The sequence below is a fragment of the Notolepis coatsorum genome, assembly GCF_963971535.1.
Source record: "Notolepis coatsorum genome assembly, contig: SCAFFOLD_580, whole genome shotgun sequence".
Taxonomy (NCBI): Eukaryota; Metazoa; Chordata; class Actinopteri; order Aulopiformes; family Paralepididae; genus Notolepis; species Notolepis coatsorum.
This window is the reverse complement of record NW_028171328.1, coordinates 100,089-123,984: the sequence shown is the minus strand read 5'-3', so window position 1 is coordinate 123,984 and position 23,896 is coordinate 100,089. Positions and strand designations below refer to the sequence as shown.

The 23,896-nt window shown below is 43.2% G+C and overlaps 1 protein-coding gene across 1 annotated transcript in view; it reads right to left on the bottom strand.

The window, feature by feature from the left end:
• LOC311248286 (pyruvate carboxylase, mitochondrial-like) overlaps positions 1-22,670 on the bottom strand; it is a gene marked incomplete at both ends in the record, with an annotated part of 29,420 nt that extends 6,750 nt beyond the window's left edge. Inside the window, 3 exons of the mRNA XM_084339194.1 lie at positions 13,011-13,190; positions 14,058-14,319; positions 22,609-22,670. Coding sequence (XP_084195320.1) covers positions 13,011-13,190; positions 14,058-14,319; positions 22,609-22,670 — 504 coding nt within the window. The remainder of the gene's footprint in view (positions 1-13,010; positions 13,191-14,057; positions 14,320-22,608) is intronic.
• Between the last annotated feature and the right edge of the window lie 1,226 nt (positions 22,671-23,896).

The following is a 23,896-nucleotide window of genomic DNA, read 5'->3' as shown; positions in this document are numbered from 1 at the left end:
GTAGAGTGAGAGCTGCCCTGCTGACAGACGCCTCCTCCTCCTCCCTGGTGGTGCCGTCTGTAGAGTGAGAGCTGCCCTGCTGACAGACGCCTCCTCCTCCCTGGTGGTGCCGTCTGTAGAGTGAGAGCTGCCCTGCTGACAGACGCCTCCTCCTCCTCCCTGGTGGTGCCGTCTGTAGAGTGAGAGCTGCCCTGCTGACAGACGCCTCCTCCTCCTCCCTGGTGGTGCCGTCTGTAGAGTGAGAGCTGCCCTGCTGACAGACGCCTCCTCCTCCTCCCTGGTGGTGCCGTCTGTAGAGTGAGAGCTGCCCTGCTGACAGACGCCTCCTCCTCCTCCCTGGTGGTGCCGTCTGTAGAGTGAGAGCTGCCCTGCTGACAGACGCCTCCTCCTCCCTGGTGGTGCCGTCTGTAGAGTGAGAGCTGCCCTGCTGACAGACGCCTCCTCCTCCTCCCTGGTGGTGCCGTCTGTAGAGTGAGAGCTGCCCTGCTGACAGACGCCTCCTCCTCCTCCCTGGTGGTGCCGTCTGTAGAGTGAGAGCTGCCCTGCTGACAGACGCCTCCCACCGCCGGCTTAAAGACTCAAACTCGCTTTTTCAGGCTCTCCATCGCTTCCTAAAAACAAAAGCCTTGCAAAAAAAAGCCCCCCTTGCAGCAGTGACATTAAAATGCCAATAGCGTTCAGCAGTGTTGTTGTAGCACTCGGAGTCCTGGACTGATTTTCAGGACTCGTGACTCGGACTCGAGCATTGACTGCATTCGGACACGGAAGGTGCAGACGAGGACTCGGACTTGTTAATTGACAATACAGTTATTATTATTATTATTATTATTATTATTATTATTATTTATTATTATTATTATTATTATTATTATTATTATTTTCTTTGTAATAGGGCCTAATCATTTGGCATACGATATTGATGGCTGTATTAACAAATCAAATCAAATCAAATTTATTTATAGGGCCCGACAACACACGTTAATGTCCCCATGGGCCGTACAGGTCTTCTTTAAACAAGTCAAGAAGACAACATAACAATAAGTCAAGAACAGAACAAGAACACCATAAGGTCCAAAAATTTTTTAGATGAATGCAAATAAATGAAAGAATGCAAACACTCCCAGACATACCCCACGCGAAGGTAAGGGAAAAACTCACTAAAACCTAACAATAGGGAAAAAAGCTCCACAGGCAGTGTGGAGGAGAGAAACCTTAGAAGGGCCATTCAAGGGGGGATCTCCCTTCTTAGATGTTGGTGATAGTAGTGTTGCAGACGGACAGTTGGTAAGCATGCACTCATGTGTGTGGTGAAACACAGATGAGTGCATGCAATAGCAACTGTAAATTTTGAAAAATTAAAGATAGAGCTAATAGCGATAGCAACTGAACATTTTGAAAGATTAAAGATAGAGTTGATAGCGGATCTATTTGAGGCACAGGGGCGGCGCAAAGAGGGTCACGTCCTCCCCGTCTTAGTCACGGGACATTCAACACTCCGGTCGTTGCTCAGGGACAGCCGGAGACAGGGAGATAGGGGGTGGCGCAGAGAGGGTCGCGAACTCCCCGACATCATCGCGGGACATCCGGCACTCCGGTCACCACTACGAGACCTCCGGAGACAGGGGGGCACGCAGAGGGGGTCGCAATCTCACCGTAACATTATTTAATTCCGTGCGAGGGCAGAGTGTGTGTGTTTGGAGGGTTGACCTATTTAGGTGATAAGAATAAAAGCTTTATGTGTTTGGAATGACATATGCAATTATAGTGTGTATAAGTGTGTGTGTGTGTGTGTTTGTGTGAAGCTTGGTTGATGAAACATGCCTGTTAATATATGGATATGAGGAATGTGTGTGTGCGTGTGTGTGTGTGTGTCATTTATATGAAAAATCAGGACCCAAGACTCCGAGTCCACACTGAAGAGATCAGGACACGCTTCCGTCTAAGAGGAGCGGCTTGAGTGTGTGGGTTTACACACGCCTTTAATGTGAGGACGTTTTGGAAGGAAAAAAATATCATTAAAATGTGCCTGGTGTTCCAGCCTTAGTGTGTGTGTATTGTTGTTGTACCTGTATATGCTATGCCATGTATGCATGTGTGTATGTATGTGTGTATGTATGTGTATTGTTGTTGTACCTGTATGCTATGCCATGTGTGTATGTGTATATGTGTGTGTGTCTTCACTACAGAAAGGAAAGACGTCAACATTTCCAAGGTTCTACATTGTCTTTTCTTTAGAACTGTTTTCTCACCTCTCGCTATTGGCTTATACGTGCAGGGAGGAAAATATTCTCAGCAACTTATTTGTGTGTGTGTACAGTATGTGTGTGTGTGTGTGTTACAGTATATGTGTGTGTGTGTTACAGTATATGCTAACTGTATGCCTCACAATCACCCATTCACTCCCACACACACACCAATGGTGACGGCAGCCGTGCAAGACACCAAGCAACTTATTCGGGAGCAGTTAAGAGGTTCAGTGCCTTGCTCTTCCAAGGACACTTCCATGCAAAGTCGTGAGGAGCCAGGGATCGAACTGGGAACCGTCAGATTACCAGATGACCGATCTCTACCTCCTGAGCCTCTGCCTTCCCTTTACCTTACATGTGATGTGTGTGTGTGTATATTATACATGGAGTGGTCTGCTATATGCAGGGTCTTGGCCGGTGTGTGTGTGTGTGTGTGTGTGTGTGTGTGTGTGTGTGTGTGTGTGTGTGTGTGTGTACAGTATATTACATGGAGTGGTATGCTATATGCAGGGTCTTGGCCAGCGTGTGTGTGTGTGTGTGTGTGCGTGTGTCAAAGGCCTGTGAGAGTCAAAGCGATGATGCGATTGCCGTGGTAACTGACTAATTAACAATCCCAAAGCTTCATTTAACAAACTCTGGTTGAAGCTCTTCATTTTAATTGGCTAACATGTGGAGATAACTGTAACCTTTGTACATAGAGTATAGAGACACGTCATGGTACAGTATGTCTACCCACATAACAGAGAGACAGAGAGAGAGAGAGAGAGACAGGGACAGACAGAGACGGGGAGAGAGAGAGAACCCAACAGCTATACGGTGAACTAGAAAAGTGTGTGTTGTGTCTCTGTATGGAACAGGAAGGATGGCGTCTCCCCCCTCCTTCATTCTCTCCACCACAGCGAGGGAGTCTCTAGGGGGTCGTTTTAAGGGGGAGCGAAGGCGCATGGCACCTTCTTCCTTGTTAGCAGATATTGTGACATCCATCACCACCGTTAAAGGGGAACGCCGCCTGCTCTAGGATCCAACATACGTCACTCCTGGGGCCCGGGACGGCTCAGTCAATATGTGTGCACTACTCGCTCATAAAGAGAGAGAGAGAGAGAGAGAGAGAGAGAGAGAGAGAGAGAGAGAGACAGAGACAGAGAGAGTGATAGAGAGAGAGAGGGGAGAGAGAGAGGAGAGAGAGAGAGAGAGGAGAGAGAGGAGAGAGAGAGAGAGAGATTTCCAGCTTATACCTCTATGCTGGAATATTGGAATATGGAATCTTCCAACCACTACAGAAACATGTTAGTACACAAGTTCAGACCTCTGTTACTCTATTTCATTAGCACTAAAAGTGATTTTCCTTTTTTTCATTAGTAACTTCAGAATGTTATCTTTCAAAAGAGACCAGGCTCATGCATGTGCTATAAGTATAAAGCTAAGCTTTGCAAAAAAAAAGTATGCAGTCCTCAAGTTCAAGTAAAAAAAAAAATGCCACTTTTCTGGGTGCCTGTTAAGAGGCACCTCCTCACCCCCTATACCAACGCCAGGGCCCTCAGATCGGCAAGGGTCTCCTAACCACCCGTAGGTCTAACTTCAAGTCTAGGGGGGGGGGGGGGGTGCTTTTGCGGTCGCAGCCCCTGACCTCTGGAACAGCATCCCCATGGCCATTAAATCTGCCTCCTCCATCGAGTATTTTAAATCAAAACTCAAAACCCACCTATATCGCCTGGCCTTCCCTGACTCACTTTGACTCTTGACTTACTTGTTGACGTGTTGTTCTGTTTTTCCTTTGTCTATCCGTTGATTGTTTTTTTAATTTTAATTTTTTCTGTTTATTTTATACTTTTCTTTGTTCTTAGCTTAGCTATGTGAAGCACTTTGGTTGACAAGCGTCATGTTTAAACGTGCTATATAAATAAATGTTATTGATTGATTGAGACAGACAGAGACGGTCACAAAAGGAAAAAACCACAGAGCCTAAAGAATTAGACATAAAGACACCAGAGAAAAAGACAAATCAAATCCTACCATTGATAATCGAGAGATAGAGAGAGAGGAAGAGAGAGAGAGAGGAAGAGAGAGAGAGAGAGAGAGAGAGAGAGAGAGAGAGAGAGAGAGAGAGAGAGAGAGAGAGAGAGAGAGAGAGAGAGAGAGAGAGAGAGAGAGAGAGAGAGAGAGAGAGAGAGAGAGAGAGAGAGAGAGAGAGAGAGAGAGAGAGAGAGAGAGAGAGAGAGAGAGAGAGAGAGAGAGAGAGAGAGAGAGAGAGAGAGAGAGAGAGAGAGGGGCAGGGATTATATAGGCTGTTGTTTTATTAATAGTAATTCTCTCCAAGTGTTTTTTCTTCTTCTTTCGACTCACAGCATCCCAGAGGGCATAGTGACACATATAGGGGATGAGCACATGAGCGTGCACACACACACACACACACACACACACACACACACACACACACACACACACACACACACACACACACACACTCCCCCCCTACACACACACACCCCTACACCCCCCTCTAAACAAGCACACATACCCCCCCCTAAACCCACATAACCCCCCTACACACACACACACACGCACACACCACCCTAGTATACACACACCGCCCTACACACATACCCCCTACACACACACATACACCCCTACACAAACACACATACCCCCCTACACACATAACCCCCCTACACACACACATACCACCCCCTACACACAAACATACCCCCCTACACACACACATACCCCTGTTACACACACATACCACCCCCTACACACACACACACACACATACCCCCTACACACACATACCCCCCCTACACAAACACACATACCCCCGTTACACACACATACCACCCCTTACACACAAACATACCCCCCTACACACACACACACACACATACCCCCTACACACACATACCCCCCCTACACAAACACACATACCCCCCTACACAAACACACACACCCATATACCACCAGCCCCCCTCACACACACACAATCACACATATAGTATATCCAAAACTGCCGCATTCTCATGTACTGCCATATGTCAGTGTTCTGAAATAAACAGCTACAGTAGAGAAACGCTGATGAAGAACCAAATAACCTCCTGTTAGCTTTTCAGAGGAGTCTAGCCATCAACACTGAGGAAGGAACATAATCGTTCCGAAACATGTTTGTTTCAGGCTGCCATTAAATATACCAAAATCTGTGAGTGCTGGTCCAAGCGTATTGCTTTCTTTTTCTATTATACTCGACGGGATTTCAGCACCCAGTGTTATAATTTTGACTTTTGCTATCTTGACTTTTAGCTTTTCAGAGGAACAATGGACCTCAATGTCTTCTTAACTCACGACAATTCTGGCATTCCTGAATGGTTTCTTATCTGGGATTCGTTCTTAGCTAAGAAAAGGATTTAAGATGGTGGAAAAAGCAGTCCTAGATAGGTGTTCTTAACTCATTGGCCACCAAAAACGAGTATTCTCGTGTTTCGTGGCCAAAAACGAGTTTTCTTGTTTTTAGATCCTTTGATCTTTTTCCTTTGATCCCCATTCTAAACACTCGCTCGGAGCTGCCTGTGTCTCCCTGGCACCGCTGCCTACGTTAAAATTGCAATGATGATTGAATCCCGCAAGGTGGCAGTATCGCCTACCTTTTGAACTAGGTATGGTCTCTCTGTCTTTCTCTCTCTGCTTTTTTTTGCTTCAGGAACTCCTCCCCCTCAGAGGGAATCAGGACATAGCAATCGGTCAGAGATTTGATGTCTCAAACCTATTGTTTCCTGTATGATAGTATGCCCAATATACACAAGTAATTGCAATCGCGATGGGACAACTGGGATTTATTCATTTTGGAGTACCTTCTGACTAAGGTAAGTTCTATTTTAGGTAACCTGCTGGTATTTTTTTCATATCGTCGTATTTTACCAAACCTAAAACATGCTTTTGGTAACGATCGCAGTTTCGAGGTAAAACGAACCCCCCCCTTGATGATTTTGTGAAGAAATATATATATATGGTATATATACCTTTGTCATATCTCACGATCTAGAAAGAAAGACTGGATTGTTTTGGAAAGGGCGGTGTTTAGCATGGAATAGCGCACAAACTAGAAATGAACTGGTTAGTCAGTGTTGGACTATAAACAATGCCTGTCAAATGAGCCATACTATTGTCTCCATAGCTATAATACAGAACACACGATGGGTCTGCAAACATCGCAGAAATGGTCAATAACGCTGGCGCCATTGAGTAGAGATGGGAAAACAGTGTGGCGGTCAATGAGTTAAGGGCTTAATTTGTGAGAAATTCTACAGACATCCTATCATTTAAATAATAATAATAATAATAAATACAAGAATATTTGTATCATTAACAATTACATTTTACATAGTCATGATTCAAACGAGGCATCGCAATGTCCTAAAATAAATAAAAGCACTACACAAACACTACAAGTGACAGTGAATGAATAAATAAATAAATAAAAACTAAACTCAATTGCACAGATATAGCTATAGTGGAATATAATCTACATTCTGCTCTCATTCCTTTCATGTAGGCTATAATTTTGCCATTTTGTATTAATAGTCAATACATATATATTTAATTTGTTACCTTGCTTAGTGTGCACATTGGCTGACTGGCTGACTGACTGACTGACTGACTGACTGACTGACTGACTGACTGGCTGGCTGGCTGGCTGGCTGGCTTGCTGCTGTGGCGGCCTTACTGTAGCTATGTTTCACCCGTTACAAAGGGCCCCGACTGACATGCAATACAATTGAAACGGCTTGAACATTACAATCCCCCTTTCACTTCTCACTCTTTCAGCACCATGGACAGCTCATGCCAGGCATGTGGAGTGAAAAGGAGAGCGCTGTCCATTGTCCTGAAAGAGCAACAAGTGCAATCCATTGTAAACACCATGGACAGCTCACATCAAGCCTGCTGAGTAAAAAAGAAAGCGACAATGAAACAACCAATAGTGATGTATTCAGTTTCTCCATTGCGGCTAATTCTGTCCCAATTTAGCCTGATGACTCATGTAAGCTTTGCTAAACTGGAAGTTAAATTCTACCCTAAAGCTATGAAATATTATGGCTGTCTGGTTAGCCAGTCTATTATTCAACGGCAGAACTACCTCTCTCCTTTCATGACTGGTGTCTCACGTCCAAGCCCACATACAGTACCCATCTCTCTCTCTCTCCATTCATGACTGGTGTCTCACGTCCAAGCCCACATACAGTACCCATCTCTCTCTCTCTCCATTCATGACTGGTGTCTCACGTCCAAGCCCACATACAGTACCCATCTCTCTCTCTCTCCATTCATGACTGGTGTCTCACGTCCAAGCCCACATACAGTACCCATCTCTCTCTCTCTCCATTCATGACTGGTGTCTCACACCCAAACCCACATACAGTACCCATCTCTCTCTCTCCATTCATGACTGGTGTCTGACGCCCCCAAAGGCCACATACAGTACCCATCGCCCTCTCTCTCTCCATTCATGACTGGTGTCTGAAGCCCCAAAGCCCACATACAGTACCCATCGCTCTCTCTCTCTCCATTCATGACTGGTGTCTGAAGCCCCAAAGCCCACATACAGTACCCATCGCTCTCTCTCTCCATTCATGACTGGTGTCTGACGCCCCAAAGCCCACATACAGTACCCATCGCTCTCTCTGCAGTGGACACTGCCTTCCACATGTTGAGAAGAGTGGATGTCATGAGACAGAACCAAGCCAACATTTGCCGCCTCAATGCAGTTTTTTGAGATCTGATCATTAATATCTGACGTGACCAAGCTGTTATCGGTCTCCTGTCACTGGATTGTGTCCACATTACGATTTCCTGCCATGTGTGTCTTTCTTTGCCTGTGTGTGCGTGTGAGCATGTATGTGCATGTGCATGTGTCTGTATGTGTGTCTTTCTTTGCCTGTGTGTCCATGTGTGTGTGTCGATTGATGCCTGCACGGCCCGATGTCTCAACACAGTGTATTTTCCAATATTCCAGGATGGGGTGCTCCGTTTGAACAGGATTAACATTGTAGCCATGGCCATGTTCACAAACTCATCTTTAGCGGCGTAAAAAGTGTCGGCCTAGAAACAAGCGGACAGCTGGGCTGGTCACATGACTACTTTAGAATTTCTTTATTCCAATAACTTGAAATCAACGCCCACCCTCCATGGCCTTTCCTAAACTATAGATAACATTATATCTAGTAATACATTTTAATTCAAATAATTTAAGGATTTTTTTTAGAAAGGTGCAGAATAAAAGTATTGCTTTTCCACCTTAAAATAATTTGATAAGTGAACTTATCATTAACTCATTGGCTGCCAGCTGTAAACGATGGGAGTTAGTCACCTTGTTTGTAGAGCTAAATCTATATTCTATATTATAGCCATGGATACAATACTATAGTCATTTGACATTGAGTTTCTTCCGGTCAAGATGCAAAAAAGAGATAATTTTTCCATCCATACGTTCCCGTGTTATACCGTGGTGAATATAAGTATGGTTTCAGATTATTTGATTGTCAGTAACGGCATTCGCATTGGACACTAAAAACGGTTATCAGCCCGATCGGTAGGAAAGCATTGCAGGATCAAGCTAAAATTGACGTCAAATCGCCCTTACCTGTGGCCGGGAGTAATCCAAAAAGAATATTCCAATTGTTTGATCGCCATCTGGTATATCCAATGTCCATTTGCTCGACGGCATAATCCACCATAACATATGGATCGGGCATATTTGACGGGCTTCAATGTAACCGGGAGAACCGCTCCACTCGGCCGACAAGGAAAAGTGAAACCGGAGACCTGGGGCCGTCCCACAGAGAAAGATACAAGGGTAGAAAGGTTGCTCCATGCCGCCGTCTAGCCTGATGCGGCCGGTATTGCACCTAGGCATTCTCAATGCGATTCCCAATGTTAACCCAGAGTCAGTGGGCCAGTAATGAATAGAAATATTGAATAAAATAAATAACGATCAAATAATGAGTATACTCGTTGTTGGCGTTCAACGTTTGGCGGCCAATAACGAGTATAATCGTTGTTGGCGGGGAATGAGTTAAAAGACATGTTGCGGGTCCAAAATGAATGTTGTTGTTTACATGTATATCCAGGCATGGACCCCCTCCCTACTTCCCATTTCTCCACGTGGAACACACCCGATTGGATAAATGATGTGCTGGTGCTCTAGTGTGACATCTAGTGGCCGAATCGTATATATAGCACCTTTAAACATCTAACATCTATGCATCTGCTTTAAAAAATATTCTATAATTGTTTGTTAAATAACCCCCCCCCCCCCACCTCTCCCTCTCCGCTAACTCATTCACTGAGAGCTCAGAACTGATGTGTCAAATCAACTGAGCCAGTGTTTCTTAATTGCCCTTAGTTGGCTTTCGTCCCTTGAATATTTTTGGTGGATAAAACAATAAAGTTACTGTGATGTAGGAATGTGCAACCCCCCCCCCCATCTCTCCCCTCCTCCTTTCCTTTTTTTTATCTACTTTTTCTCCTCCTTTTTTCTGTGATTTTTCTCCCCATCCCAATTTACCTCTCGTGCCAATTCTCCCTCCCCTCCCCTGATCGTTGCTCGCATATGCCCCCCACTGGCCGGTTGTAGGGAGGATAGAAGCCTTGCATCACATGTCCCCTCCGATACATGTGGAGGCAGCCCGTCACATCTTTTCACCTGCCAGCGTGGACTCTCATTTGGCGAGGAGTAACGTGTAGGAGGCTCACACTGCCCCTGCCATTTTCCTGACTTTGCTGTGCAGGCGCCCCAACCGACCTGTAGGAGTCGCTGTTCACCACGACCAGACTACCACCCTTCGACTTCCCACACGCTAACTCTGCCAATTGAGTTAGTATGACGGCCGGCCCAAGCCGGACGGAGGCAACGCCGACAGCCGGATTCGAACCCGGTGTCTCTTGCGTTGGCGACGAGCGCAATGTCCGCTGCGCCACCCAGCCGCGCTCCCCTCCTCCTTTCCTGTACCGAGAGCACGCCTTCCAAGAATATGATTTATAGATATCATTTATCCGTTTGAAAGTTGTCATGTGTTGTGTGGTGGAAATTCGCCGGAGGCCAGGAATTTGAAAGGAAGGCAGAAAGTCAAAATGGAGAAGGGAGAAGGGGTTGGAGAGAGGAGGGGTGAGACAGGAAGGGGGGACGAGGGGGAGACACAAATGGGTATTTGACACACAAAAGGAAGGGTGTTGAGACAAATGGGACAGTGTGTTGACGGGGGAAGACCAGACGGCTGTCCACCACGGCTGTCATGGTATGACATTTACAAATGCAGTTGCTGATAAGAGATACTGAGGAAAGACGCAAATCACAAGGATTTCTTTCTTCTTTCTTTCTGTTTAATTTCCCCCAGACAATATTTCCACTGTTCCAAATAAATAAATAAAGAATGTATTGACTATAGCAAATTCACATTTAGGCTATTTATCATTCTTATGTATGAGGAATTCGATAGATAATAGACTTTAGAAATGAAATCTTGAACATGGGCCAATTTGAATTTGAGACGTGAGCATTTTTTTAAAGAATAGTTTCCAATGCTCATAATAAGTCATAATAATCATGCGCAAGACTTCTTCTGCTCTATAAAGCTGATTTCGTTCTCAGACCATCACACACATAGATGAGATTAGATTAAACTTTATTGTCAGATAACAACTACAGTAAATCTTATCGGCAGCCTACATATTAGTCTACAGGCTGCGTGAAAAGAGCACACATGGCACTGGTTTAGCAGGAGAGGGAAGGTTCTGGTGTTAAAGAGCCAAGCAGGGCTTTTCTTCTGGATAAGGATGTTACTTAATATGCAACCATCAGCACTCCAGACCCCCAGCTGGGGAACCATGTTTGAAAACCACTGAAATAAAGGGTTTGAAGTATGTGTTATTGTGTGTGTGTTGCGTGCGTATATGTCCGTCTGTGTTTGTGTGTGTGTGTAAACATATATATATATATATATATATACACACACACACACACATACTGTATATTATTTATATAACATTATACAACGGCATGCAAATTTCTCGATTCTGATTGGCTGAAACAGTCATTTTACACGTCTTTATTGGCAACAATTCCACGCTGCTGGCCCAGGACCCGCCCACAACCGAACCACATCACATCACTCCGCCGGATCACAAGAAGGTGGACAATAATCTTTACAAATGGATATGTTGATAGCGACTAAACGACTAAATATCAAGCGATTCTGTCACAGCGAATGTCTTAGTCGTTTAAACAATGTTGGATGATGTAATTGATGGGTCTTGAATCATTCTGTAACAAAAGAAAAATCGCGGATTGATTGATTGATTTTCAATTTTTTTTTCAATTTCTTTTTCCTTTCGACTGTCAGCGCTCGCTCTAGTCTCCACCCACCGCCACACACCCCCCCCCCACACACACACACACACACACGCACACACACGCACACACACACACACACACACTCTGCCTGCAACACGGGGGATAGTCAGAGAGCTGGGTGCTGCGCTGTTCTAAGTGAGCATGGCCTATTGAGTTGATTGATTGATTGATTGCTAATTTTATTACTGTACGCTTGGTTTCCAACTGGTTAAGTTTAGGCCCTCTACAGTAGGTTTAAAAAAATAAATAAAAGAATAGGGCGAAGAAAACGTTTTTTTCCTATAGGGCAAAGAACACTTTTTAATTTGTTTTACCTACTTTATATAGAAGCATCTAAGAATGAAGTTCTATGGAAAGTAGGTCTGCATTCCCTTAACAATTGTGTGTATTGAGCCGTACTGTATTGTACCCATTCTGCATCTGGTAATAAAATTTTCAATCAATCATTCCAATAATACACAGTTGGATGTGTTAGTTGGTTGGATGCACTTCAAGCTGCTTCCACATGAGGCAACTTCTCTCAATCATTCCAATAATACACAGTTGGATGTGTTAGTTGGTTGGATGCACTTCCGATCTGCTTCCACATGGAGGCAACTTGTCTTTTTTGTAGTTGTGGGAACTACTTTTTCTGGCGGATGGTTTTTTCAATAAATCTTCGATTAATGTGTGTTTATTGTATAGAAATAAGGTTGGATGAATCTGGCAGTTGTATAAAAGCTTTACACCACTTGCAGTCGTGATTTGTGAACAATAAACCATGCCTAGGGGGGTCTAACGACCCTTGGCTGCGCCTCTGGCCTAACGACCACCCCTAGGCATGGTTTATTGTTCACAAACCACTCCTGCGCGTGATGTAATGCTTAAATATGTGCAGGCGTCTGTGTGAGCCTGTGTGTGCGTGTGAGCATGTGTGTGTGTATGAGCGTACGCGTGTGTGTGAGCATGTGTAGGTGTGAGTGAGTGTGTGAGCATGTGTGTGAACATGTATGTGTGTGTGTGAGCATGTGTGTGTGTGTGTGTGTGTATGTGAGCGTACGTATGTGTGTGTGAGCATGTGTAGGTGTGAGTGAGTGTGAGCATGTGTGTGAACATGTATGTGTGTGTGTGAGCATGTGTGTGTGTGTGTGTGTGTGTGTGTATGTGAGCGTACGTATGTGTGTGTGAGCACATGTATGTGTGAGTGACTGTGTGTGCGTGTGTGTGTGAGTATGTGTGTGTGTGTGTGTGTGTGTGTGTGTGAGTGACTGTATGTGTGTGTGTGTGTGTGCGTGCGTGTGTGTGTGTGTGTGTATGAGAGTGACTATGTGTGCGTGCGTGCGTGCGTGCGTGCGTGCGTGTGTGTGTGCGTGTGTGTGTGTGTGTCTCACCTTGCTCCTGAAGGGCTCGGGGAAGCCTCCGTGAGGGATCCCGATGTGCCCCTGGAGGAACTCCACCACGGACAGGGGGAAGGACAGCTCGTCCGCCCTCTCCTCCACCTCCGCCCGGCTCAGGCTGTTCTGCACCATGAACTGGGCCAAGTCCCCCACGATCTTAGACGACGGAGTGACCTGGGGGGGGAGAAGAAAGGATGAGAGATCAAAGTGGATAAACATCAAAGACGGTTTGTGAGACCATAGTACTGAAGCATGTGGCGTTGGGAGAGGTGGAGTGATCTAGGGCACAGGTTCTCTCTTTTCATGTCAAGGACCCCGACATTGATACACAACAGGCCATGGACCCCCGTCTCATTAGATTCTGTCTCAGGGACCCCCATCTGAGAAGATATTTGTTGAACTTGTTAGATGTTCTTAGTCCAGAATTCCATAACTGTCTGTACTGTACAGGTGGGGAGATAACAGTGGAGAGATTGAAATATATGATTAGAGAAGCCACTCTTATACATTCTCTCATTGGCTTAACCCCTTAAGCCAGAGCGGTCCGGTACGAGATTGATATCACGCCATAAATAGATTAATACAGAACGTATTAATTCATGTTGCGTTTCTTTTTCAAATGTAGCCAAGAGTAAAGACTCTAACCCTGTCAAAACAGCAGTCAGAGTGTATATTTTCAGCACTACGTTTGTTTACCAATGATTTCAAGTGTTATATGAATACATATGAGTTTAGTCGGGCGGAATGGACTCAAAGAGGACTTGGTCCGGTAAAACATTGGCAGGTAGATGACGCAACATTTAGTTTTACTAATCGTTATGGTTATTTCATCATCTGAAGAAACTTGAGAAGTTTGAATGGCTTTTCTAAATGACGTGTGTAAAACTGCCAGTTTTATTTCGAAATCTTGGAAACGGAGATAACCTAGACTCTTTATTTTGACATCGGTAGACGTGACAGAGAGTGTAAATAGCGCGCAAGGATTGTGGGAAATGTAGTAAACTGGCACGAGAAATGTAGGAAATTGGTATACGTCTTAACATCTAGAAAAAGTCCCCATGTTTCTGGGAACCCCTTGGAGCTTCCGTAAGGACCCCTGGAGCCTCCATAAGGACCCCTGGAGCCTCCATAAGGACCCTTGGAGCCTCCGTAAGGACCCCTGGAGCCTCCATAAGGACCCCTGGAGCCTCCATAAGGACCCCTGGAGCCTCCGTAAGGACCCCTGGAGCCTCCGTAAGGACCCCTGGCAGCCTCCGTAAGGACCCCTGGGGGTTCCCCAGGCCCCTGGGTGAGAAGCGCTGATCTAAAATAAACAAGAGAGTAAAGAGGCGGTGAGAGTGGTGCAAATTAACCTTTGGTTAGAGACCAGGTTTGGTTTTGCACCAGGGAACTAAGCCAAGTACTGTGAGTAAGTGAGTCAGTAAACCTTGATGTAGAGTGCCTTTCATTAGTTCCACAATTAAGGAAAGTGCATCAAAGATCAAAGTGTAATTGCATGATAAAAAATATAATTTTGCTAAAACACAAAACCTAACAGAAAATGAAAATAGCTATGAATAAAGGATTTTTAGTAACCGCTAAAATGAGAATGGGTCACTCTGAGGCTTACTGTAAGGCCCACATTAAATTGACATTAGCAACTTCAGAGGCCAGAATGTGGGACATATAAACACATTTACTATCCAATAGCATTGTGAAATGTAAATGTGAAAAAAATAAAAATAAAAAGAAAGCATTTACAGACTTTTTATTAAATAGCTAAAAGTAATGTTGCAATTTTGCAACCGAGGGCCACACAGGGTTTTACAGGAAAGCAAATGGACTGCATTTATATAGCACACACACACACACACACACACACACACACACACACACACACACACACACACACACACACACACACACACACACACACACACACACACACACACACACACACACACACACACACACACACACACACACACACACACACACACACACACACACACACACACACACACACACACACACACACACACACACACACACACACACACACACACACACACACACACACACACACACACTTCTGGCTCGAGGACTGGCTGGGATCAAACCGGCGAACCTTCAGATTACCAGAACGAACGCTCTACCTCCTGAGCCGCTGTCGCCCAGTGCAGCCATGTAAGGGGAGGTGCTTCTAGAGCAGGGGTGGGCAATTATTTTCCCCAGGGGGCCGAATGAGCAACTGAAAATATGTTGGAGGGCCGGGCCAAAATTCCAAACTCAATTATGCATAATATACATTTTATTTCTATATAAAAAGCAGTAAATGGCATTGTTTTGACCCCTGGTAAGAGTGTATGTTATTATTTGGCAATTAAAAGGTGAGGTTAGCTTTCAAAAATATCATTTATTCAAATAGAATTTATTTCCAAAATGATAAACAAAGTGTGAAACATTAATAACAAAGGGCATTTTGAGTTTCATATACTATTGAAACAAGGATTTTCTTAGCTTTCTAAAGACATCACATCATCTTATACTGTAGCAAAAATAAACAAGACATGTCACTGAACTGTGTAAAGAAAGGTGTCCCAGTTTTGTAGCCTTTTTTACTTTACATGCCTATATTAAACATTTAATGTTTTCAGAATTGTGCAAAAAAAAGAAAAAAAAATATCAAGTGTCCCATTTCACTTGTTATATTTCCACATTTTAGTGTTCTTCAGTTCTTTTTTTTTCATTCAGTGTGAGAAATCCAGTCTCTGTTGAGCTTTAACAAGTCCATCAAAGTCAGGTTGCATGTCTGAGGTGGAGATGCGAAGCACAGCTGCCAGATGTTCATCAGTGAGAGAGGATCTGTACCTGGACTTGGTAAACGTCATGACTGAGAATGTCTGTTCACATATGTAGGTGGATCCAAAGAGAACCAACATCTTCTGAGCATGTCTCCTCATGTTTGGAAAGTTCTCCTCCTTGAGAGCAGAGTAGAACTCTAGCAGTGATGCTGACTTAAAGTGCTCTTTCAGTAGTGAATCAGACTGCAGGTCAATGAGTTCAAGCTGAACAACTATCAACACTGCAGGTAAAGGGAGAGGAAACCAGCTGCATTTCATCCTCAACCTTTTTGAAATCTTGAAAACGCCTTGAAAATTCATCATGCAGTGCTCCCAACATGGATGAGTACCTGTGCCGGTGATCAGCTGATGGTTTGACTTCTTTCAGGGTTTTCTGAATTGTTGTTTCTGGATTGTTGCTGCCTAGTTGCCTTGAAATTAATTGCAACTTTGTCATGAAGGCTTTCACATGGCTATGCATTTCATGAGCAAAAATGCCCTTGCCCTGCAGTTGTGTGTTCAGTAGGGATGGGTACCGTTCACATTTGAACCGATACGGTACCGGTACCTGTGAATCGATACCGGTACCCAACGGTACCTTTTTTCTGTACTTTAGTCTCTAAAAATGTAATCTACCTACCTCAGTTGTGAAAAAAAAAATCCAAACTTCAAATAACCACACTTTCGACCGTTTTCAGCTTGCCCCGACTGCTTTGTTGTTGAATCAAGTCAAATCCTAGGTAAGCGTATATTGTGCGTGTGAACGTTGACATGAAAAAAAAAAAGTTAATCTTTTTTTATTTAAAAAAATAATATTATCATCATGTAATCTTTCGCGGGCCGGTCAAAATCATCCCGCGGGCCGTACAATGCCCAGGTCTGTTCTAGAGTGTAGGGTCAGAGGTCAGAGGACCTAGGAACCTAAGTCTCCCATTCATTGCCGATGGAGCGGCTCCAGACCTCATGCCTGTTGACATCACAAGCTCAAGTCTTACTTCTCTTCTGGCTCCATGACAGAGCAGCTCGTGTTCTGTTCACACATATCCATTGCACTTTCCTTTTTTTGAAATTATCTTTTTATTGATTTTCACCATGGTCCATACAAACAATATCTTGATTTTGCCTTCTGCTGTACAAATTGCATCAATTGTTAATAATTATTACTTAACTTAAAAGTTGCAGTGCAGAAGTATCATTACATGCGTGAGGACCCATACAGTCAATAACATCCTATACTTTTTTTTTTCTAGACAAACAAAAACGATAACAAAAAATAATAAATAACAAAACGCAACAAGACAAAATTATATGTTAGGGTACCTCTCCAATACATCTGCATTTACCATAAAGTAAACAAATAATCCATTGCACTTTCCAATACCATATTTGAATTCCCAATGCGGATGTTGCTCCCCTTTAACTCATTGACGGGCCCCGTTCTAGCACTGCCACGCTTTAAAAGATAGGAGTGCGTCACCTTGTTTGTAGAGCTATAACTATATTCTATATTATAGCTATGGATACAATACTATGGCCCATTTGACATCACCTATCTATCGTTCAATATGTGAAAAAGAATACATTTCTTCATCCATACGTTCCCGTGTTATACCGTGGTGAATATAAGTATGGTTATAGCGTGGTCTGGGGTAATTCCCAAAGGGCTGAGTAATAGGCTTATACGTCAATTCTACTATCTATAAACGTTGCCGTTTCTTGCCTGTACATGCTATTATTCCCAAATCAAATCTATATCATAAGTATTATGTTATGTTTCATCATGAATGCATGAAAGGGGGGGGGGGGGGGTCGTTTCTGATAATTTGATTACCAGTAACGGCATTCGTATTGAACACTAAACCGCTTATCAGCCCGATCGGTATAAAAGCATTGCACGATCGAGCACAAATGTACGTCAGATAGTCCTTACCTGTGATCGGGAGTATTTCAAAAATAATATTCCAATGGACCTGTCTCAAAACCCTGCCCTCTTTTCTTGATCCTCCAATCACAGCTGTCGCTTACCTCTGACTTCCTCGTACAAACAAAGTTTGTACGAGGAAGTCCGAGGTGAGCGACAGCTGTGATTGGAGGATCAAGAAAAGGGGCAGGGTTTGAGATAGGTCTATTGTTTGATCGCCATCTGGTACATCCGATGTCCATTTGATCCACGACATAACCCACCACAACACATTTGACACACTTCAATGGAACCGGGAGAACCGCTAGACTGGCCCGACAAAGAAAAGTGAGCCCGGTGACATTTGACCGTTGCACAGGCCAAGATACAAGGTTTCAAAGGGTGCTCGATACCGCTGTCTAGCTGGATGCGGCCGGTATTGCACTTTGGCGATCTCAGACTCATTCCCCTATGGTAACACCAAGGTCCCTGGATGAATAATGAATAAAAAAATATTGAAAAAAAAGGAAAAATCAAATCAAATCAAATAACGAGTATACTTGTTGTTGGCGTTCAAGCGTGGGCTCCCAATAACGAGTAAACTCGTTGTTGGCGGGGAATGAGTTAAGAGAGTTAGTGAGAGAATGAGAAAAGGGCGAGGGTTTAAAATAAGATACGTATAAATCGTTTCTTTCATTGCTCAATTGTTTGAGATGGAGCCACGTCATAAATTACCTTAAAAAGAGAGTGATGGAGAATAAGGAAGAGAACCAGAGAGAGGAATACGAGTGATGATGCCACTCAACAAATATCAATCCTGTCTTTCGTTGCCAAGAGAGATATAATAGGATAGGATATACTGCCGTTCCACTATTATTATTATTATTATTATTATTATTATTATTATTATTATTATTATTATTATTATTATTATTATTATGTTCTACTCTATTATTATTACTATTTCTATTATTATCTTTTTTCCTGCCTGTACCTCCCCTCCCTCATGCTGCTACGACGCCTGGATTTCCCCAAAGGAGATTCATAAAGGAGCACTTCACTCGACTACAGGGTTCCAATTAAATACAGGAAAAGACACCTGAACAGATATAAAACATCCATCATTCCTCTATGTGTACGTCAATTAAAATGTATGTGTCTGATAAGAAGATAGGGATATATAAATGAAAATGTATGTGTCTGATATGGATATATTATTAGAAGTTTGAATAATTGGTTGATTTAAACATAGATAATGTATGAAAAAGCTAAATTGTATATTATGCTGTATTGTATTATGAATTGATTAGGAGTATGTATTGTTTTAAATGTGTCTGTATTCCATGTGAGTGTATAATGTAAGTCTCTAACTGTATTTTATGTGTTATGGAACCCAGGTAGAATAGCACTGCTGTGGCTAATGGGGATCCAAATAAACTTAAACTTATCAGGGACTTGTTGTACACAATTTGTAAGTCACTTTGGATAAAAGCATCAGCTAAAAGACAAAATCTCCTGAACTTTATTTGATAACACCTGTACTTAGCTGTGCTACACACTTTATGTGACTGCACTATAATTTAATGTATTTTTTTTATGTAGCAGCCTTTATGTCGGAAGACAAGTTTCCCCAGGGATGAATGAAGTAATCTTGAAGAACATTTAAAAAAGAACATGGAGTATGGAGTGATGTAGAGAAGGATGACGAGAGGATGAGTTGTAATCCTATATAAGTCTTATGTCCCTTGCAGGCCATCTGGAAAAATAGCAGGGTAGCAGGTGTGAATCAATCCTTCCTTTAAAGGAACATGCCAACATTATGGTCAGACAAGAATATAGATACCAATTTCCTCTCTGTGTGTTCAGTAGAAACCTATCCACAATTAATGGAAGCGGATATGGACCACTAGCCTAGCTTAAAACTCCGGGAGAGGTGTTTATGTCCAGGCTAGTGGTCCGTATCCGCTTCCATTGATTTGTGCTAAGCGAGGCTAGCTTGCAGCCAGATAGCTTTCTACTGAACTCACAGAGAGGAGATTGGTATCGATCTTCTTTTCTGACTCTGGAGAAGATGGTCAGCACATTTCCCATAATGTTGGCCTGTTCCTTTAAGGGCAGAGAGAGGGTGGAGGAGGAGAAGAAGGAAGGACAGCATAGAGAGGATGAGACACGGCTGAGAGGGAGACTCATAGAAACCCCTTTGTTTCATTGTCATGCTTCTGGTGAGACGTTTCTGGGCCAATTTCGACTGTGACACGTCACCAATCATCCCAGCGGATGGAGGGAGGGATGGAGGCGAAATATGGGGGAGCAGAAGGGAGAGAGGAGGAGGTAGGAGCAACAATAAGATGGACGTCGATCCATCCTTTCCAGTGGTGGAAAGTAACTAAGAGAGAGACAAGAAGATAGATACCAGTGTCTGGCTGCACGTTAGCCTAGCTTAGCACAATGAATGGCCGGTTAGCCGTCAGGAGAGGTGTTAGTTGGACAATGCCTAGGCTAAGCGGCCATGTCTGCTTCCATTCATTGTGCTAAGCTAGGCTAACGTGCAGCCAGATAGCTTTCTACTGAACACACAGAGAGAAAACTGGTATCTATCTTCTTGTCTCTCTCTGGAGAAGACGGTAAGCTAATTTCCCAAAATGTTGGCGTGTTCCTTTAAGTACAATTTTAAGCTACTCGTACCTTACATGAGTGATTTTCATTTTAGGGAACTTTATACTTTTACTCCACTACATTTCAATGGGAATATTGTACTTTTTACTCCACTACATTTATCTGAACCCATCAGTTACTAGTTACTTTGAAAAAAAAAAAATTTGCATAGAAAACGTGGCAAACATTTATGAAGATTATATACTTTCACATTTGAAGCCTGTCAACTTCAAGAGGACATAATCAGAGCAGCATAACTGGATCACATACCACTTTAACATAACCTTTAATCAGAGCAGCATAACTGGACCACATACCACTTTAACATAACCTTTAATCAGAGCAGCATAACTGGACCACATACCACTTTAACATAACCTTTAATCAGAGCAGCATGACTGGACCACATACCACTTTAACATAACCTTTAATCAGAGCAGCATGACTGGACCACATACCACTTTAACATAACCTTTAATCAGAGCAGCATGACTGGACCACATACCACTTTAACATAACCTTTAATCAGAGCAGCATGATTGGACCACATACCACTTTAACATAACTTTTAGAGGTCAATGGATCGAGGTTTGAAACTCTCCCAAGCACTGGAATACACACACATTATGTAGAATGCATACTTTTACTTTAGATACTTAAGTACATTCAATAACAAATACTTCTCTACTTTTACTTAAGTATAATTTGAATGTAGGACTTTTACCAGAGTACTCATTTATCTGGGTATTTCTACTTTGACTTAAGTAAAGGAACTGTGTACTTCTTCCACCACTGATCCTTTCATTGTTAAGGGATTTCGGTGCGAACACTCTAAATGTAAGCGATGAAACACCAGCAATGATCTGGTAGAACAGGGTGACAGAGAGTGAGAGGAGGGCGGGACAGAGGGGATGAGGGAGAGAGGAAGAGGAGGAGATAGAGTCAAGAATAGATGGATGTCAATCCATTATTCCTCTGTTAACATCTTTCGGTGGGACAGTTCTGGAGCGATCCAACAATGACACATCCCAGATGATCTGGGAGGATGGAGTGACCCAAAGTACGAGGAGGAGGAGGAGGAGGAGGAGGAGGAGGAGGAGGAGGAGGAGGAGGAGGAGGAGAGAGAGACGGCAGGAGGGGGAGAGGAAGGAGGAGATAATAAAAGATTGGACGTCAATCCATTCTTTCGTTGTTAACGTGTTTCTAAATCTAAACGATGACGATCAGCAATGATCTGGTAGAATAGGTTGAGAGAGAGAGAGAGAGAAGAGAGAGAGAGGAGGAGGATGAAGGGAAAGATGGAAGAAGGAAGAGAGAGAGCAGAAGGAAGGGGCGGAGAGAAAGATAAACAGATGTGAATCAACACCGTCTTTCATTACTCTCGTGTTTTGCAGATATGATATCCCGGCGTGGCCCTCTGCGGAGGCGCTTTTATGTTCAGACGTGAACAGGCATAAATCGTCTGTAAAGCGCTTGCCCTGAATTATGACACTGTTTGTTTTCTATTCAGAGATCCAGATGAATTATTACAGAGGTAACAGATTGTCTTCCCGCGATCCACCGCTGGTTTGTTTGTTATTGATGGTTTCTGTGGGAACAGCTTGTTGGATTTGTGTGCAGTGTTCGCTAATATCAACTACCGACAGGAAATCAAATGCGATTCATTCTAGAATGCTGGTTCATGTCTGTTTTTGTCTACAAAAACAATAACAACAACAACAACAACAGTTTCGAGCTTCAAACATAAACAAGTCTAAATTGACCCCCATGCATCTCCTGTTGCACACGTTAGCTTGTGGCAAGTGAGCTTGGACCAAAGCTGTTCCCGTGGTAACGCTATAATGGTAAATGGTAAATGGCTGCTTTTTTATATAGCGCTTTTATCCAAAGCGCTTTACAATTTGTTACTCACATTTCCCCATTCACTCACACACATTCACACACCGATGGCGGAGGCAACCATGCAAGGTGCCAACCTGCTCATCGGGAGCAATTAGGGGTTAAGTGTCTTGCTCAAGGACACATCGACACGCTGCCCAGGAGGAGCGGGCATCGAACCGGGAACCTCCGGATTGCCAGACGACTGCTCTACCTCCTGAGCCACTGTCGCCCCATATTCCACTGAAAGGATCTATAGAACGCTCTCTAATAGAACATATAGAATGACCAAATGTTGTAGTTTCCATGACAACGTGGGGAATGTTTGGCGACCTACGGCTCCTCTGGGACCAGTGTTCCCGTCGCAGCGAGGCTGGTGCTGTTGAACGCTGCTGCCATGGCACCGCCACGAGTTATTTACTTGTTTACCACGGCCGAACCAAGACTCGACGTCATCGTTTATAACCTCGGGAACCACAAACAACATCCACAATGGAGTAGATTATGACATGAGGCTTGGTACCATGCCTTGGTAATGATGCCGTGGCAACAGAAACAAGGTATTTTATTTTAAGTTTATTTGAACATCACAGTAAGGCCAATAATCATTAATATACTTTATATAAAACCTTCTTTTCCCCTAGAATAGTATTTTTGTTGTTTTATTTCCTTAAGAATACCCCATTTATATTCCTAACTTGCATCAATCTGATAGAAATTACTATAATCAATCATAAAGATTTATATCAGCTTAAAAAGAGAATGACCTAGAAAGATATAGGAGAATTCTTTCAATTAATCACATATATTCACTCTTTTACTATTTATAGTTGAGTGTCATTATGCTAATAGAAACTCATTAGCATTGTGGTGATAAGTGGACTCTTTTGTTTCCTCCTACGAGTCAGAACGAGCTATTCTGACGCAAATATCAAAGATATGAATTATTCTCCCACACTAATTAATAGACTCGATTAGATATGCTTTTGACACAAGAGAGAGAGAGAGAGAGAGAGAGAGAGAGAGAGAGAGAGAGAGAGAGAGAGAGAGAGAGAGAGAGAAAGGGGAGGCTGAGAGAGACAGATCATGGGCCTCATTCATGAAATGTTCTTATGCACAAATGTGTTCTTACACACTATAGGAATTTATTAGCTCTTAATTTAGTCTGACAAATAAGAGGCAAAGTCTAATGTAAAGTCAAACCTGGCCGTCACGATTCCTCAAACAAAATTCAGAAATAGGTTGAAATTTAGATATTGGAAATGTTCAGTGCTTTGAAATCTTCTCTATCTGTCTCCTTATTTACAAAACTGAATACTTTTTTGAGTACATACAAGTCAAAATATGCATGATTGTATTGCCATTGTCCACATAGAACAGATAACAACAACATTAAACTGAGAAAAAGTATGGCATATAGCACCTGTTCAAGTACCCAAACACGCTTCTCCAATGTATATTGATCACGCTGTATTATAGTACACACAGATGAATGCAAGGAAGCAGCACGAGAATTGCTATTCTGGACTAGTATGGAACTGTACATCATCCACAAGCACAAGGAATGAACCCCACGTTTTCTTGAACCTGGATGAAGAACCTCTCAGAGTACATCTTATCTTTTC